We start from the raw sequence: 19202 nt of genomic DNA on the forward strand, positions 1-19202 counted from the left end.
ATCACTATTGTGCATAGTGAGCAGTTAGCACATGTGTTACCTGACTGACTAAACCCACCCTATTTCTCTGCAACGGTTGTCAATAGTCTCTGGCATTTTATCAATGGTTTTTGTCAGGTCACTGTAGGTCGTTCAGGCAGTGACCCATTCTCATACACCTATGACGTTGCTGTCTGTGAAAGCACGCTCTCTATGATACACTCTGCATTATGAATTTGGCTCTCACTGATCTAGGTGAAACTGCGAGTCCCTGTCAGCATACAGAGACCCTGTGCCCCTGCCGAGATTGGCCCCCGGCTATTTGGTGACAGATGCTAGAGGTACTCCTTCACCTCCAGTGTCCGACAGGGCAACAAGCATGTAAACCCCTGGCAATAAACATGTAATCCTCCATGATAATAAACATGTAAACCTCCATGGCAACGAGCCTGTATTTTCCCCTGGGCAACGCGCATTTAACCCCCCTGGGCAATGCGCTTGTAACCTCCCTTGGCAACAAGCATGAAACCCCTGGCAAGGAGCATGTAACCCTTGGCAATGAGCATGGAACCCCTGGCATTGAGCATGTCACTCCTGGCAACAAGCATGTAGGTAAGTAGCACTTACCTGTAATTATATGTAATAGACATTACAGTGTGTGGTATAATATGTAATAGGCATTACAGTGTATGGCATAATATTTAATGGTCATTATGGTGTGGGACATAATATATAATAGGCATTATGGTGTGTGTTATAATATTCAATAGGCATTACAGCATGTGGCATGAAATGTAATAGGCATTACGGTGTGTGGTATAGTGTGTAATGGGCATTACAATGTGTGTAATCCTTGTGCTCTGTGTCCAAGGGGCTCTACCTGGTGCAGTGTGTCTAAGGGGCTCTACCTGGTGCAGTGTGCCTAAGGGGCTCTACCTGAGGCAGTATGTCTAAGGAACCCTAGCTGGCGCAATGTGTATAAGGGGCACTACTGTGTGTAATGTGAATATAGGTTCCTGTTTATACTGTGTGTGTGTGTGTGTGTGTGTGTGTGTGTGTGTGTGTGTGTGTGTGTGTGTGTGTGTGTGTGTGTGTGTGTGGGCAGGGCACCAAAAGGGGCACATTATGTGTATAGGAGGCACCACTACCATGAGCATTATACACCTTTTTTTTTTAATGTGCACTTACTGTAGTGTCATAAAAACCTACCTTCCCGGCCTGCCGCCATTGCTGGACATTGTGCCGCCCACCATTATCGGTTGCCAGCCACCATTCCTACCCATTGCAGTGAGGCCATGCCCTTTTTTGAGCACACGCCTACGGTACACGCAATTTATTTCTTTAAAGTCTATGAAATGTGGAACTGGGACACACACTTTCTAGTTTCACCTATGCTCACTGTCCAAATTGTTTTAACCAACCAATTGTATCTGCTAAACCTGTTCCGTTTACCTTTTCCATGTACAATTGTGTAAAGCTAGCACGCTCATGTTCAGCTGCAGTAGTAACATTTTAAGGCAATTATTTCCAAAGATGAAATGCAATAGCACATACTCACATGACAAACTGCTGCCTGCAGCATAGCATCAAAGGCACACTCGGGGTTATCTATATTCCCAGCTATTTTCTGTTTGTCAACAATTTGCTTGAATTGTGTAATATTGTTTGTCAAGGACAGAACATGAATGAATCCATGAGCTGGCATGCAGACCTTGTCGAAATCACTGTAAGAGATAGATTTTATTAATAGACAATAATGCATATACCGTTGCACACCAAGCTTGCAGAAAATGACTAAAGACAATCCGTGGTACTGTAGCTTCACCTTTTCTGAATGAGTAAAAACAGTGGTTCCCTGACTGGGTGGCATGTCACAAATCACGTGCATGGGTGCCACAGGCAACCTGAAGGTCACGCTAAAAAATACTATCTATGAAACCATTGTTCATGTAGAATGCTTGGTTACGTTTCTTTTGAAAAAATGGGTACTTGTGTAGTTTCACGACGGCAGTTACGCCGTCAGCGTAGTGTTCCCGAGGCCAGGATAGTTAGTCAGTCAGAAGTAGCGTAGAGTTCCTGCGGCCGCTTAAACGTCCCTGGCTACGTTATCAGCGTAGGCTGCCGCCGTGAAACTACACAAGTAACTACCGTACTGTTGCCGGGAACTGCATCTCAGAGCCTCTCTCACACCGCCAGTGCCAGCATGATCCCCTCTCATTGGCAGAGAGGGGATCATGCTGGCGCCGGCGGAGAGGCGCTCCATCTGTTTGACACGCAGGAGCGTCTCAGACGCTCCAGACTTTTTTCATTATCATCTATAAATCTAAAGCCTTATACACACTACCTGATTTTTTTTATGTTAAATATATCGCTCAGGATGGCCATTCAATAACCAGAAACCCAGACAGCAGTAACTCACAGGTTAGAGTCATAAATAAATAAGAAATGCTGGTTACCAGTCACGGATGAGTTTGATCTAGCACAAGTGTGCTGGGGCAACTACATTAGAGAGGCATTTAACAATGATATGAAATAATTTTTCTACTCCAATCACCTACAGTTTAAGAAAGCAGGGGGCCCCTGTGCAGACTATATACAGGCCCCCTCCTCTCTGTGGCACTGTACACTCTGGCTTTGTGCTTGCTCAGGTCTATTGGGGCAGATGTATTAAGCCTGGCGAAGAGATAAACTGGAGATAAAGTGGAGAAAAAGTGGAAGGAGATAATGCACCAGTCAATCAGCTGTGTTTGAAATATGACAGTTGGAAGTTGATTGGCTGGTGCATTACCTCCTTCCACTTTTTCTCCACTTTATCTCCAGTTTATCTCTTCGCCAGGCTTAATACATCTGCCCCATTGAAACATGGCGCCATTGCCTTGTTCATGAGGGCATCTGAAAATGTCCGTCGTGCCATTTTTTAACAGTGATTCAGTATATATATATAAGTATAATTATATGGGTGCAGGGTGAGTGGCGTAGGGTAGGGGCAGGGGGTTGCGGTATGATTTAATCAATAGGAGTGTTCAGTCCTCTATATAAAATTGAGGTGGGTATGCAAACCAATGAGTGTCCACTGTAGAGGGATATGTGTCACCACTGGAATGTAGACCAAATATGATGGCAATCACCGCTGGAGAAAGATTTGACTCCTGATGAGTTTTAGGGCGTAATCACCAGTTGGCAGTGTCCCTCTATAGTATGATATAGCTATTGATTTATGTATAATAAATCCCATCGACTATCATTGGTAAATACTGCAGCGCTAGTTTTATCTTGTACCCTGCATTCTTTATTGGGAACTGACACTTCCCTGAACTAGTTGCTTAGTAACACATTCCTCATAAGTGCCTGAAACATTTAAGGTAAACTCTTGAGTGGTTTGTGGTACCCATAGATCACTGTTACAATTATACTGTAGATACACCAAGAACTCCAATAAAATGGACTGCTTGATACTCAAAGAGGCCAGTTTACAATGTTTGAGGAAGAGATGTATCAAACCTCTAAGAAACAGGAAGTGGAGACGTTGCCCATAGTAACCATTCAGCTTCTATCATTTTATAAACTGTTAGATACATACTAGATAGCAGCTGACAAGTTGGTATAGGCAACGACTCCATTTTATTTCTCTCGAACAATTGATACATCTTCCCATGAAACTCTTTGATGCTCAATTTGAAGTCATTGAGGAAAGATCCTATAACTTATGTGGATGTGCTGTTTTTGAAATTCACATTTCTCAAGCTCTGGACAGACGTGTGAATATGTTCCAATGTGTTTTTCACATGGGAATGATGTAGTCCGAGACCTGGAGATGAAAGCAGGGCATCATCCAGATATACAATGACATACCGATCTAGTACATTCCAATTAAAGTGTAATTGGGAAAATTTTGGAATATTGCTGGAGCGTTGCATAATCCAAATACCATTCTGCAATATCCAACATGTACCAATGTCTAATATCTCTTTCCATTTTAATTTTCCACTTGGATATGGACCAATTAAGAACTCTTCAGATCCAACACTCTAAACCACGAGTACTATTCAAGTTTATTTAAAAGTAAACAGAAGATAACAAGTTTTTTATTGTAATGTTCCTGATCATTGGACACATTGGACACGGTCTTAAGGAACTGTCCTTTTTTCCCAAAAAAAAAAGAAATGAAAAGAAATGAAAAGAACCCCTTTCAGACTGCTTTTATTAGTTAGAGGATTCCAATGTATACAGGCTGACAGTCAATAGGTCGAACTTGACCTCATATGGTTGACATACTGTATACCAGGTTACAAGGTCAACAGATACTTTACACAGGGTTGACATGGTCAAAAGGTTGACAAGTAAAAGCAGACAGTGATAAGGTTGATTCTGTAACAGATACATCAAAATGACAGTGGTCAACGCAAAAATTTCACACAGGTATTTTTTATGTTTTTTCAACTTTTGCTTGATTTACTCTCTACATGGACGAAGATTGGAATAGTAACATCGATTGTGCTTACATATGGTTAAACATACATAATGACACCCCTCCCCCCCAAAATAAAAATTAATGACTGTCTATCTCTAGACAGTGTAGATCTGCTGACACACGGGGCAATATCAGGGCACTTCTAAGCGATCTGACTAGTACAGTACAGTACATCACTCCGTGTGTAGGGGCTATAGTGATAGCGATGCGCGGTCCCGTGTGTCCCTAATGGCCGCTGACATTCAGCATGCTGAATAAATCTAGTGATATCGCCGGGGTCATGGCCAGTGTTCTCACGGGAGAACACTGACCCTGACTGATCGCTCAGCAGACAGCGCTGACATTGCTGTGTGCTCGGCGATCTTTCTCACCGATCTGAGCGATCAGGCGTAGCTCAGAACACTCAATTATAACATCGGTCAGAAATCTCAATGCTAAATTCTACTTAATATATTAATTATAGTACAACAATTCTATTCACTGTAATATTATAATAATTGTAGTTAATAATATGATGTAATAATATGATGTAGTGTGAATCGCAGTTACTGTTGTACTAATTGCAATGAAAACCCTTTTGTAATATAACTATTTATTATCATAGCTGACATACAGTAGAATTCATTGACCGGCCACCCGGCAGAAGCCTGCAGGGTTTATTTACTAAGATGTGAGTTCTATTGAAGATGTGATGTCGCAATCAATCAGAATTTGTAGCAGCCAATCAGAAACTACTTCTTATTTATTTAGCATCTTCTCTAAGATAATATATGATTTAAACCATAACTACTGAGGCATATGAGATATAATCTTTTGGACCTACTTTGTTTATCTCTTCTCCAGGAGAAGCCCAGAGAGGAGGCACTGCAGAAACATTAGGAGTCAGGATCAAACAGTCTCGTCATTAGACCCAACCCCTAACAATGGGAAACACCTGTGGGTCCGCAGTGAAGGGGCGGAGCTAAATGATGCAATCCAGTCATTTAGCCTCGCCCCTTTCCCGCAATTGCCACTGAGTAACATGCAATCCTGTCTGCTTCACTAGGAAGCGGGTGGATGTAGGAGAGTTACCTACGCTTCAGGGGCTGTGGATAGCTACACCAAAAATCATGAGCCTCCTGTAGCTTCCAGAAGGGTCTGCAACTATGGATATAATAGATAAACAGTATATACAGCTCTCAACAGAGCTGCTCCTGGCGATAGAATCACCACTGTGCACCATCTGACAGAAGGGGGGATACGCGCATGAGACTCTTGCGCGCCCCGTTCTATCGGAGCCCGTCACCGCCCGCCACCAGCTTCCCGCTACTCACCCATAGACCCCCGCAGCCCCCACTGGGCCTGCCTGTCTCCCCTAAGTGGAGACGGTCAGGAAATCCGCTCCCTACTGCAGTGCTGACTGGGATGCAGGAGCGTGTGCGATACTCTCGCGTACCAATCAGATGGAGCCGCTGTCCACCAGCCTGCGCCAGCTTTGGAGATCTGGCGATTCTTCAGGCTGGCTGACAGGCGCTACATCTGTATAATCTGGGCTACATCTCATGTATTTAGCCAGCAAAAAGCAGATTTATAAAACAGGCATGGGACATCAGTCGTGTCTTATTATATTACACTCCATAAATGAGCCTTATTGTCTATAACTACAAGGACATTTTTTTTTTCTTGCAGAAAGGGAAGCTGCGGCCTTTCCTATAACCCGTATAAGAGCCCTCGACTTCTACTATTCTCTGTGCTGCCGGCATAATGAGTAAATGTTGTTTTCTCAGGCACATATTAGCACTATCCTAGATGTACTGTATACATATTACTGTGTGACTGGTAATATGGACATCACCCCATACTTGCCTAGGTTTGAAAAAGACAGACAGTGTGACAAGTGACACTTATAAGCACAACTCTGTAACACAAACTTGATCACAACCCAGTTTCATATAGACCTAGGGGGCGAACGTAAAAGTGAGAATTTTGGGGAGAGGTTTCCCATTTTTTTTAAAGCGGCAATCAATTACATGGCAAAATCAACCGGGGTTTCCAGTGTAAATGGTTGCCGCTTTAAAAAAAAATGGGAAAACTCTCCAAAAATCTCCCACTTTGTGAATCTCACACCCTGTTACATTTGGCTCCTGATATCTGTTTTGATTATGATATTGTATTACTGTGTTTAAATTCTCTTGGTCTCTGTTGTTTAATGTGATCGACTCAGTGAAATGTTTTACAAAAAAAAAAACCTTAAATCCAAATGAAAATGAGCCCTAAAGCTGTTAGAACGAGCTACTTTTTGATGAACAGACTGATGCATTTCATGGCGTGCTTGTGTATTGTGTTAGAAAAGCGGTAATAAGAATCCATATTTAATATACCTGCAGTAATAGGGATTACTGGGGCAGATTCATGATTGTAAGGAATTGCACAGTTACCAGGATTGGATGTGCAATTCTTTGTCATTAAAATGCAAATAGGTGCCTGGGTTCAGTAGGTGTATTAGTGGGGATCCGAATGCTGCATTTCGGATCATCATTGTGACCATTGGGATATGGGGACTGCAAGCAATATTACAGGGGGGGCTGCAAGCAATATTGCAGGGTCTGTTTTCTACATGTGCATAAATGGTCATCTGCATGGACTGATGCCCAAACATTGCATTTCTGTGTCAACCACAGGGTTTGTATAAAAATATGAATTAGGCCAATTATGCCTTATAATCTGTACATTTCCATAAAAAAGTAGACCTTGATACACAAAATGCCATTTGCACTCTCAATTCTGTGCTTTTGTAAATTAACCTAAATTAAAATATTTGGGCTGTTATTCAATTCAGTGTGATTGTCGCAAACTGTCTCAGTTACATTTGGCATAGGCACATCACTACCAGTAGCTGAGGGAACCTGAAGGTAGCACCCACTGTGTGAAAGAAAGACTGGTTGTGACTGAATTATGGGGGAGAATGCGGTAGAAGAAGGAGTTAGGGCAAACTACGCAGATAGCAGCAGAAAGTGCCGCATTCGCTTATGCATAATTCATATAAAACGAGTCAGTAATTGCTTATGATGTGAATAAATGACTTTGCATGGATGTCTACAGCCCTTGACAGATCCTCTGTTCTAGGCTTTGTATAGAGCAGAACGTAGACTCAGACTCACCTGCACTGATTCTTTATTTTCTCAGGATGAACGCTGATATACGGGGACACTGGCTTATCCACAAATGATCCAAATCCAAATCTAATGTCATTAGAAAAGTCCGTCATTTTCTGAAATAAGTCAAATCCAATGGAATTAAGTTGTTTTATACTTTTCCCCATTGAAGCGGAGACGTCGACCAAATAATAGAGATCCACGGGATATTTCTCCAGGCGGTGTACTTTTAGCATGAAGCTTACTTTAGTACCTGGTCAAAAGAAAAAAAAAAAAACTTCAATACATACAGTATAATTATAATGTATTATCATAATTTTATTTAAACAGCGCTTTTCTCCAAAAGAGGAAAACATTTCCTCTGTGCTAATACTAGTAATTGAATCAGCGGCCACAAATGAGTTGGCCAAACAATTGCATTTCTAGGACATGTAGTTCCACAGAGAGTTATCTATCAATAATGACTATATTTATGAACTGATACCGGGTATTTAATGTTCATTTAAACCTCTAATACCACTTTCATGGAGAAGCTGGTGCTTGGACCCTGGTTTTTCTTGGGTTATTATCTATTTGAGTGCCAAGTGAATTTGTCAAAATAGATGTGAAAATTGCCAAGCCAACATTTTTTATTAATCATAATGACCTGTAATGTTACCTTATTTTTGAAATATAATCTTTTTTTTACACAACATTTTTTATTTGAATTTATATAACAAATGTGAGCATCGTTGGCATTTTTAGCGGATATTTTGTGCATCTCTCACAGAGATGTCGGCACTCAAAGGGTTAAACACCAGTTGCAACTGGGTCACAGCTCCTACCCCCCTTTCACAATGCAAATAGGACCTGAGTTATTCCTTGGTCTACCCCTATTAGACTGAACCTGGATCAGGTGGCTGGCCAGTAGAATGCAGGGTTTGTATCCCAGAACACTTATACCCCACTGCTGATGGTGCCGGCAAGCACAATGCTTATACCCCTTATTAAGGGGTATAAGCATTGTGCTTGCCGGCACTATCAGCAGTGTTGCACCGCACACCACCCCACAGTAATGTAAGTGCAATCTGTCCAATGTGGAGTGATCAGGAGTGATTATTTAGTTTATGGAGAATTCTGGAGTGCTGCAGTGCTAACCAACCTGCATTCTTGGCCTGATTCAGGATTGCTCGCTAAGCAGCGTTCTTTCGCTGTTTATGCCGCCCTGCCGAACGCCCGCCTTCCCCCACCACCAGCGCCACCTACATCCCCTCGGTAACATGCGATGGGATGTGTCCAAAAACACACCCCTTGCATGCGGCCGAAGGGAAGAGAACTCATTCGATGGTGGCCGACTGTGGACTGGTGGGAGTGTAAGGAAAGATAAGGTGGGAGACATAGGTGGGAGAGGTGTTGGTAAGCCCTCACCTAAGTGAGTGTGACAAGTTCATATTGGATTGTGTAAAGGAAGGGGCTAGTTAGAGAGGGGAGGGGGATGTAGTATGTTTGGAGAGGAAGATTAGCCGGGCAGCAGCACTGAGGATAGAATGTTTATGCTATTTATCAGCCATTGACTATTAGCAGCTGAACAGCTTCGACAGTAATAAATTCAGCTATGCGCAAACACAGAAAACCTAATAGTGGCCATTGTGGATGAAGCTCATGGAATGTTGGGGTAAATAAGAAGGCCTTTCAGTACAGATGATTGAGCATTTTAGAGCGTTTCAACTGCACTGTGCTCAGTTGCTCTGGGAGAGTCGTATATACCTAATTAGGGATCCGTCATCCCTAGGTAGAAGTGTGGTCCTCACAGGTAAATATCTTCTACTTTTCGGGTAAGTATCTCTTCTCTTTTACAGGTTATCTAACTATACACTTATAAACAGTTCGTTACAATAAAGCACAAAAATAAAATAATAAGGTAGTTTTATTAAACTGGAACTCTGCTTTCGATGAAAGCCTGCTTGAAATCAAGGTTATTATTGGGCATGAAATATAAACATGCAAATACAAACATTCACTCACATAACATTTGTGAGAAGTTACTGTCTAACAATAATGCTTTAAAATCAGCTCCACCGTTTGACAGCAGAATAAACGAGTATATAGCAATTCAATTATAATGTATAATCAAAACATTACCATGGCAAATAATGCAAATAAATGCTATACTAGCACCTAGAGGCCTCTGTCTAAGCCGTTACACTAAGTTGTTATTACTTTTATAGATAGGTAAACTAATTACTGTTAAAACATTTCCTATATATCAACTACATCAAAACGTTAAACATTTCCCAGTACCTTTTATCTCCTATAAGGCCTTCAATTACCCAAATGGGTGATTATTGCGCAATAACCCTTCTGACTGATGATAGGCTAGAGTTAACTCCTTTTATGACTATAGTCACCTGTTATGTAAGCGCTTTTAAATAACTGTCTTTACTTTTTATTGTAGGATTTCCGGTCCCCCGCTGCGATGTCTATTCCCTAGGAATTTGTAATCCAAGGTTGGAAAGGTAAGTCTCCCTAAGTGATATCCTGCCTTAGTCTATATGCTGAATACAGAGTAGGTTGTAGGTCCCAAAAAGAGTAAGCTGCACTGACGTGTCTGTAATATCAATATCGATCCTCCATGCTCTGCGTTGATCTCTCTGGCGTTTATAATGCCGAATCAGTACCTATCTTCCAGAGAGTTTACTTTGTGAGCTGTGTCTGATGCTGCTTAGGTGAGGTTTATTATGACGAGACTGCTCTGCTGCTAATGAGTCTGTCTCCGGATATAGTGTCCCAAAAGTGCTTTAGTTTTGGCTGGCAGCTTAAAGTAAAGCTCACCAGTACTATTGGCTACTATTAAAGCAATGTAGCCCCTTTAGTTACCAGTCTTTAATTACAAAGCTCCTCCATATAGTTTATAACTTCAACCATGACTGTTAATAAAGAATATTCCTCTGTACTAAGTAATGATCCTGTATGCAGGCTCTGGATACAGGTTGGACTGGGAGGTAACACTGTTATATTGCACAGATTAGTGGCCACAGCTGAGTAGAGCAGCGGGGTGTCGGTTAAGAACTGTCACTCAGGCTTGCTAGAGCTGATGCGTGTATTGTGAGAGAGGCTGGACGGGGGAGGTACCGGGCGGCCTTTTTGGGGCTGGATACTGACTCACCACACCCCTCTCTCTTGCTTCTCATCTGCTGCAGCCCCGCCTGGTCGCCGCCTCCCACTGATGATGCGTATGGACTCCGGAGTTCCCCGTCTGAAGCTGGGAAGCGTGACACCACCGGGGTTCCCTCTGACACTCACTGCTGGGTCACCGCAGATTTAGAGAGACCAGGAGGATCGCCTGAACGCCGGTAAGCAGTCCGGTTCTCTCCAGCACCGCTCTCCACCTTCCTATCCAGCTGCGTAGCTCTGCTAACTTCCTTACTGCTCCAGCAACTCCTCAACAGCCGTTAACGGCTGTCAGTTTTTTACCCAGGCTCTCGTGGCTCACGGTGCCCGTCATGTGCACGGGCTGAATAACTTTATCGACATAGGGGTTTTCTGCCAGCAGTTCGTTGCTCCCTGTCTAATGTCTCTCTGGCGGGGAGCACAGTATAAAACCATTAAAAGAACAGTCTCTTGCCTTCTGTGGAGGCATGCCCATAGACATACATTTAATGTCCCCTATAGGGTTTAATTATTACACAAAACATAGAGTATTCTCTATGAGACTTGTAGTATGACATTAACTGTACATTCATAACATATACATATCTACAACAAGGGTATATATCTACCCCTAACGTGGCGGCTACCACACACTTCCCCGTAGAACCTTGCATGTCTCCATGCAACAAATTTTAAAAATAAACGGAATCTTTCCTACTTAGAATAAGATTCAAAAGAAAAAAATAAACAATACTGCATTACATTTGACCATGTCAGTAACACATTAAAAACTTTCTCTTTCTACTCTCTATACCTGAGAGGTAAGACGCCTTGTGTACTTCTGTTCGAACGTCTTAACTCTGAGGTATCCTGGGCCACTTCATCATGTGGAATGACAGAAACATTACTTTCAGGGAATACAGGAATTTCATTACCAAGGTTAACAACATTTGGATTTTCAGAAACATTCATAAAGCAGTAAGGCATGCCATTGGCTAACCCTGGCCAGAATAGCTTTAACATTTCAGGGAATGAGCCGCTGCTGTCCGTATCTGTAGGCTCCGAGACGGGAAGCTTAGGATTTGACACTGAATCATGACATTTCTTGAGTTGGTTTCGGTGTATTACTACTGAGTTTTCTTCGCCCAATTTTGAGATTCGGTAAATGTCCATTCTAGGGTTTGGTATTTCTTTGATGATGAACAGCTGTTCCTCCCAAAACGAATCCAGTTTGCTCTGTCGTTGGTTCTTTTTCTTCCAGACAACATCTCCCACTGCCAAGGGCTCTGCCAGTGCGGTTTCATTATAATACTCAGTCTGTTGTTGATGTAATTTATCCCTTCTTTGGTCAACAAGTTTGTAGGCATCACGGATTCTTTTTTGATGAGTTTGTACCCATTCTGTTTTTGGATTCTCCACTGAGGACATTTCCTGGGGCACTTCCAACTTTAGATCTGCAGGCAACCTGCCATTCCTCCCGAACAACAGATAGTATGGAGTGAATCCGGTAGCTCCATGCTCCGTGTTATTGTAGACAAAAGAAATCTCAGGTAGCAATTCAGGCCAATCTTGCCTTTCTGACTTGGGTAGGGCTCTTAGAATGTTAATTAGAGACTGATTGAGTCTTTCGCAGGCCCCGTTACACTGGGGATGATAGGCCGTAGTGTGTGTCTTTTTACAGCCATACCATTTGCACAGTTCTTGGAACAAGGTTGATTCGAATGCAGCCCCTTGGTCGGTGAGGATTCTTTCGGGATAACCGTACTGTTTTACAAAGGCTCTCCAAATTATTTCAGCAGTGGTTCGGGCCGTAAGATCCTTCACAGGCATGATGACAGCAAATTTGGAGAAGTGATCTATGATCGTGATGGCGTATTGGTAACCTTGGCGACTCGGTTCTAAATTCACATGGTCTATGAGAACCAGCTCCAGGGGATGATGACTAACAATAGGATGTAGTGGAGCTCTTTGTGACGTTGCCGGTTTCTTTTTAAGTATACATCTCGTGCAATTCTTGCACCATTCTTCCATATCTTTCCGCATCTCTACCCAAAAGAAACGTTGCCGCACAGTGGATTCTAACTTCTCAGCTCCATAATGCCCGGAGTCATTGTGATAAGCTTGGAGCACTCTGTCCTTCTGACATCTGGGTATCACTATCTGACGGATTAAAGCGTGTGTTTTGGGGTTGATGATTGCACGCACCAGTAGGTTCCCTTGGAAACGGAATTTGCTCCTCTGTTTGTATAATCGGATGAGCTCAGGATCCTCTTCTGGTTCGCATTCATACTTCCACCTTTTCTTAGCGGTTATCAATGTCTTCAATTTGGTCAACAGTGGACTTTCCCCCTGAATCTGCTCCCAATAATCTCTGTTTTCAGGGCTCAAAGTATCGGTTTCAGCTTGAGCGGCTAGCTGTTTCTTCTCCTTAGAAACGGTGGTTTTACCAAGGAAGATGTCTTGGAAAGCTGGCATTTCTATCTCTTCCCACTTGTCCGCATCTTCTTGAATAAACTGCTCTTGAGAGACACGAGAGAGAGCATCGGCGTTGCCATTGCTTTTCCCAGATCGATATCTGATGACAAATTGGAAGTTGGCTAACCGGGAATACCACCGCTGTTCAAGGGCTCCCAACTGAGCCGTTGCTAAGTGAGCTAACGGGTTGTTATCCGTGAATGCGACAAACGGGGTTGCAAGCAAATAATTTCTGAACTTTTCCGTGACTGCCCAAACGAGGGCTAACAGTTCAAGTTTAAAGGCACTGTAATTACTATCATTCCTTTCACTTTTTTTTAGGTTTCGACTAGCAAAGGCAATGATACGCTCTTGATCATGTTGCTTTTGAGACAGCACGGCCCCAAGCCCTTGAAAGCTGGCGTCAGTATATAGATGAAAGGGCTGACTATAATCAGGGTAGGCGAGGATGGGCGCAGTGGTCATTAACTCCTTAAGGGTATCGAAAGCTTCCTGCTGGGTCTCAGTCCAATTAATGGGAGTCTGTTTGTTCTGCTGTTGTCTATTGATCCCTCGTAGTAATTCGTGTAATGGGGCAGCCACACGGGAAAAGTTCTTTATGAATCTACGATAGTATCCTATAAACCCCAGAAAGCTGCGAACGTCTTTAATGGTCTTTGGCACGGGCCAGTCTCGGATAGCTGAAATCTTATCTGGATCAGGGACAATTCCTTGGGCGCTTACAACATGCCCCAGATATTTGACACTGCTCTGAAGAAGGAAACACTTGGAGGGCTTGACCTTCAAGCCGAATTCTGCCAGTCTTTGAAACACCTCATGTAGATGTTGGAGGTGATCATGGTACGTGCTGGAGTACACTATCACATCATCGAGGTATAGTAAGACGATTTCAAAATTTCGATGCCCCAGGCAGTGCTCCATTAGTCGTTGAAATGTTCCCGGAGCATTACAAAGCCCAAAGGGCATTCTATCAAACTCGTAAAGTCCCATGGGGGTGGTGAAGGCGGTTTTCTCACGATCCCCAGTGGCTACCTGGATCTGCCAGTAGCCACTGGTGAGATCTAGGGTGGAGAAGTACGATGCGGACTTTAGGGCGGTCAGGGATTCCTCAATTCTGGGCAAAGGATAAGCGTCCTTATGAGTAACCTGATTCAGTTTTCTATAGTCGACGCAGAATCTCAAACTTCCGTCTTTCTTTTTCACGATGACAATGGGTGCCGCCCATGGGCTATAGCTTTCATGAATCACCCCACTCGCCTTCATGTCCTCTAACATCTTTTTCACCGGCTGATATAAGGCAGGAGCCAGCGTTCTGTATCTTTCTTTTATGGCTGGTGCGTTCCCAGTTGGAATGAAATGTCTTATGGTCTCAACTTTTCCGAAGTCGGAGGGGTATTTACTGAATGTTTGGGCATTTTCCTGCACCACTCTCAGAACGCCTTCTATGAGTTCCTCCGGGGTGTTTTCCTCCCCGATGTGTATCTCTTTCCACCAGGGCTTATCTTCTGTACTTTCAGCTGTAGCGGTGGAGGATTGATTGAAGCTCACTACGTCATGGACATCTTGGAAAGCTATCCAGCTCAATTTCGCCAATGTCTGGTGATGTGCTACTCGGATGGGATAGTCATGCGGATTGAGCACTCTGACAGGTATCCTTCCATTGCTTACAGAGACAAGGGTTCGAGCAACGACTAGGTCGAGTCGGGATTGTGTTCTGCTCGGTTCCACCAATGCCTGATAGGATCTTCCCATTGGGCCACACCGGGCTTTGCACCATAGGATAACTTCCGTATTTGGTTTAACCACAAAGGCTCTCTGATCCGTGAACTTAACTCTTCCGATTTCTCCAGTTTCTTTCACAAACTGTTCTTGGCTACGCAACACTTTTATTACTTGACATAAGGCTTTTTGGTGACAGGAAGGCACGTGGGGTAATTCTGACTGTAAGGCGTTAATCAGTTCATTGGGGCAACTTTGCAGGATGTTCATCCCGATGATTATTGCAGGGATAGACGAATCTTCAGTATGCGTGATAAGACACCCTTGCCGAGTTAACAGTGTCTGTCCTATTTTTACATTGACCTCACAATATCCTTCACAGGGGATGGCCAGGCCATTACTGGCTAGGAGTCTAAGCCATGTGGGGGGCGGTGGGAGTGTCTCCTTTCTATCCCAGAGCTGGCAAAAAAGTTTATAGTCTATGGTGGTGACTTGTGACCCAGTATCTAGAGTGGCGAGGACTTGGACATCATCGATATATACAGGTATTACAGGGCATCGCCCCGTATATCGAGAGCACCACTCTTCTGGGGACGGACCTATTGAGGGTAATCTCCCCGGGGATCGGTCTCTGTCCCCGGGGCATTCAAGTTTAAAGGTCTCTCCTGACGACACATTCGCTCAATATGACCACCGCGGCCACATCTCCTGCAGATGGGACGACCTTGGGCGTCGAATTGATCCGTTGGCCTTCGGCCTCTTCCTTGACTAGGGCCCCACCATCCGCCTCGTGAAGAACGGTCTCTAGTATGCCAATCAGAATCTGGTCTTTCGTTGGGTCGACTGTTTGCTAACCTCTGAATCTCTTTCTTCATGTCAGCCATTCCTGTAACTAGATCCTCTATCTGTCCTTTTAGGATGTAGTTTAGATCTCCAGCAGCCGACTGTGCATTCTGAGCATTCACTTGTTGTGTCTTAACCTCCTTTGCCGCCCCCAAAAGTTCATCTGGACTTGAAAATGAATGTTCCTGATACCCTGGGAGTTCCGGGAATCCAGCTCCAGTGTTACGCTTAACCCCAATTAGTTTAATGGCCGCATCTTTGAAATCTAGGAATGAGGCTTCGTCTTTTTGCAGACGCAAGAGTTTCAATTGGGTCCGGACACTGTCTTGGTGTACTCCTTCGATTAATCTGTTGATAAGAGCCTCATTTTCGTCTGGAATCTGGGCATCTTCTGCATCGAATTCTTGTATATCTTTCAGCATTTCCTGAAGACTCAGGGCGAAATCTCTCAAAGTCTCATCCAACCTTTGCTTTCTTGCATAAAACCGTGACTTTAACTCTGATAGAGTGGCAATATGGAAGGTTGTTGCTAGCCTCTGAAAAATCTGATCTGCCGTCTGCTTTTCTCTTGCTGGCCAGGACCAAACTTCCCTTAGTGCTGGTCCTTTCAGCTGCCCTATAACTATTTCCACTTGTTGCTGTGGACTTAATGGATGAAGTATAAATATAGAGTTCAGTTTCTTTTTAAATGCTTTCAATGAAACGCCATCCTTTCCTGTTTCTTCGCCAGAATAGCATGGAATCCATGGCGCTCCAAAATGATATGGCAAGGTAATTGGGTTAGGGGTGGCCATGGCTGGTTGCGGGGTTCCTTCAGCTGAATCTCCGCTGGACATTTTGCTGTTTTTCTTGTACGAATCCTGTTCGTGCGACGCCAATTCTGTGGTCCTCACAGGTAAATATCTTCTACTTTTCGGGTAAGTATCTCTTCTCTTTTACAGGTTATCTAACTATACACTTATAAACAGTTCGTTACAATAAAGCACAAAAATAAAATAATAAGGTAGTTTTATTAAACTGGAACTCTGCTTTCGATGAAAGCCTGCTTGAAATCAAGGTTATTATTGGGCATGAAATATAAACATGCAAATACAAACATTCACTCACATAACATTTGTGAGAAGTTACTGTCTAACAATAATGCTTTAAAATCAGCTCCACCGTTTGACAGCAGAATAAACGAGTATATAGCAATTCAATTATAATGTATAATCAAAACATTACCATGGCAAATAATGCAAATAAATGCTATACTAGCACCTAGAGGCCTCTGTCTAAGCCGTTACACTAAGTTGTTATTACTTTTATAGATAGGTAAACTAATTACTGTTAAAACATTTCCTATATATCAACTACATCAAAACGTTAAACATTTCCCAGTACCTTTTATCTCCTATAAGGCCTTCAATTACCCAAATGGGTGATTATTGCGCAATAACCCTTCTGACTGATGATAGGCTAGAGTTAACTCCTTTTATGACTATAGTCACCTGTTATGTAAGCGCTTTTAAATAACTGTCTTTACTTTTTATTGTAGGATTTCCGGTCCCCCGCTGCGATGTCTATTCCCTAGGAATTTGTAATCCAAGGTTGGAAAGGTAAGTCTCCCTAAGTGATATCCTGCCTTAGTCTATATGCTGAATACAGAGTAGGTTGTAGGTCCCAAAAAGAGTAAGCTGCACTGACGTGTCTGTAATATCAATATCGATCCTCCATGCTCTGCGTTGATCTCTCTGGCGTTTATAATGCCGAATCAGTACCTATCTTCCAGAGAGTTTACTTTGTGAGCTGTGTCTGATGCTGCTTAGGTGAGGTTTATTATGACGAGACTGCTCTGCTGCTAATGAGTCTGTCTCCGGATATAGTGTCCCAAAAGTGCTTTAGTTTTGGCTGGCAGCTTAAAGTAAAGCTCACCAGTACTATTGGCTACTATTAAAGCAATGTAGCCCCTTTAGTTACCAGTCTTTAATTACAAAGCTCCTCCATATAGTTTATAACTTCAACCATGACTGTTAATAAAGAATATTCCTCTGTACTAAGTAATGATCCTGTATGCAGGCTCTGGATACAGGTTGGACTGGGAGGTAACACTGTTATATTGCACAGATTAGTGGCCACAGCTGAGTAGAGCAGCGGGGTGTCGGTTAAGAACTGTCACTCAGGCTTGCTAGAGCTGATGCGTGTATTGTGAGAGAGGCTGGACGGGGGAGGTACCGGGCGGCCTTTTTGGGGCTGGATACTGACTCACCACACCCCTCTCTCTTGCTTCTCATCTGCTGCAGCCCCGCCTGGTCGCCGCCTCCCACTGATGATGCGTATGGACTCCGGAGTTCCCCGTCTGAAGCTGGGAAGCGTGACACCACCGGGGTTCCCTCTGACACTCACTGCTGGGTCACCGCATATTTAGAGAGACCAGGAGGATCGCCTGAACGCCGGTAAGCAGTCCGGTTCTCTCCAGCACCGCTCTCCACCTTCCTATCCAGCTGCGTAGCTCTGCTAACTTCCTTACTGCTCCAGCAACTCCTCAACAGCCGTTAACGGCTGTCAGTTTTTTACCCAGGCTCTCGTGGCTCACGGTGCCCGTCATGTGCACGGGCTGAATAACTTTATCGACATAGGGGTTTTCTGCCAGCAGTTCGTTGCTCCCTGTCTAATGTCTCTCTGGCGGGGAGCACAGTATAAAACCATTAAAAGAACAGTCTCTTGCCTTCTGTGGAGGCATGCCCATAGACATACATTTAATGTCCCCTATAGGGTTTAATTATTACACAAAACATAGAGTATTCTCTATGAGACTTGTAGTATGACATTAACTGTACATTCATAACATATACATATCTACAACAAGGGTATATATCTACCCCTAACGTGGCGGCTACCACAGAAGTATCTATGAGTTTATGTGATGATGGATGGTATTATTGTTAATGGTAATGCTGCACTGACTGCAACCCGTGAGCATGGTCTAGGTGTAGGAATCTGATAGAATAGCATATAGCGTGCAGAAAATGAGGAATGTGAATGTGCCGGTCAAAACAGAACAATTCTTGTTGCTGATAGGTGGAATATTCCTGTAAACTATCAGTATGTGGGGCATTATGGGTTTTTTATTAAATAAAATATTTTTTACACTTTTAATAAAGGTAAAACAAAAAATAAATACATTAGTGACACCACTAAAGAGCCACTGATGTATCACGCAGTGCATTCCTCTGCCTGCTCGAGGTAGGTGGCTGGCATCACACGAAGTCAGCGCTCGACCCCAATCGCAGATCACCATGCAGCCGAAAAGTATGTCCTGGGCTACTTTTTGGCTGCGAACAGAGGTAAAACAATTTGATGGTAAGTAGCCATCGAAGGATTTTTCCTCTGTGCGCACACATCCGCCCGCAGCATAGCGAGGGGATTCGAGCGGTGGGGGTATGTGCGTTCCCCAGGGCGGCGTTAATCTA

General features: G+C 43.4%; 1 protein-coding gene and 1 long non-coding RNA gene across 2 annotated transcripts in view; one reads left to right on the forward strand and one right to left on the reverse strand.

Moving 5' to 3' along the window:
* ITGB8 (integrin subunit beta 8) overlaps positions 1-19202 on the reverse strand; it is a 135779-nt gene that overhangs the window by 52057 nt on the left and 64520 nt on the right. Inside the window, exons 4-5 of the mRNA XM_083189134.1 lie at positions 7591-7837; positions 1538-1703 (exon numbers count right to left, since the gene is read on the reverse strand). Coding sequence (XP_083045260.1) covers positions 1538-1703; positions 7591-7837 — 413 coding nt within the window. The remainder of the gene's footprint in view (positions 1-1537; positions 1704-7590; positions 7838-19202) is intronic.
* Positions 9757-18393, forward strand: LOC146081142 (uncharacterized). The gene is made up of 4 exons (XR_014475071.1): positions 9757-10079; positions 10764-10916; positions 17288-17348; positions 18033-18393. It is a non-coding gene; the product is annotated as an uncharacterized LOC146081142 (long non-coding RNA).

This window comes from Crinia signifera, chromosome 5, assembly GCF_055691185.1.
Source record: "Crinia signifera chromosome 5, ASM5569118v1, whole genome shotgun sequence".
Lineage (NCBI taxonomy): Eukaryota > Metazoa > Chordata > Amphibia > Anura > Myobatrachidae > Crinia > Crinia signifera.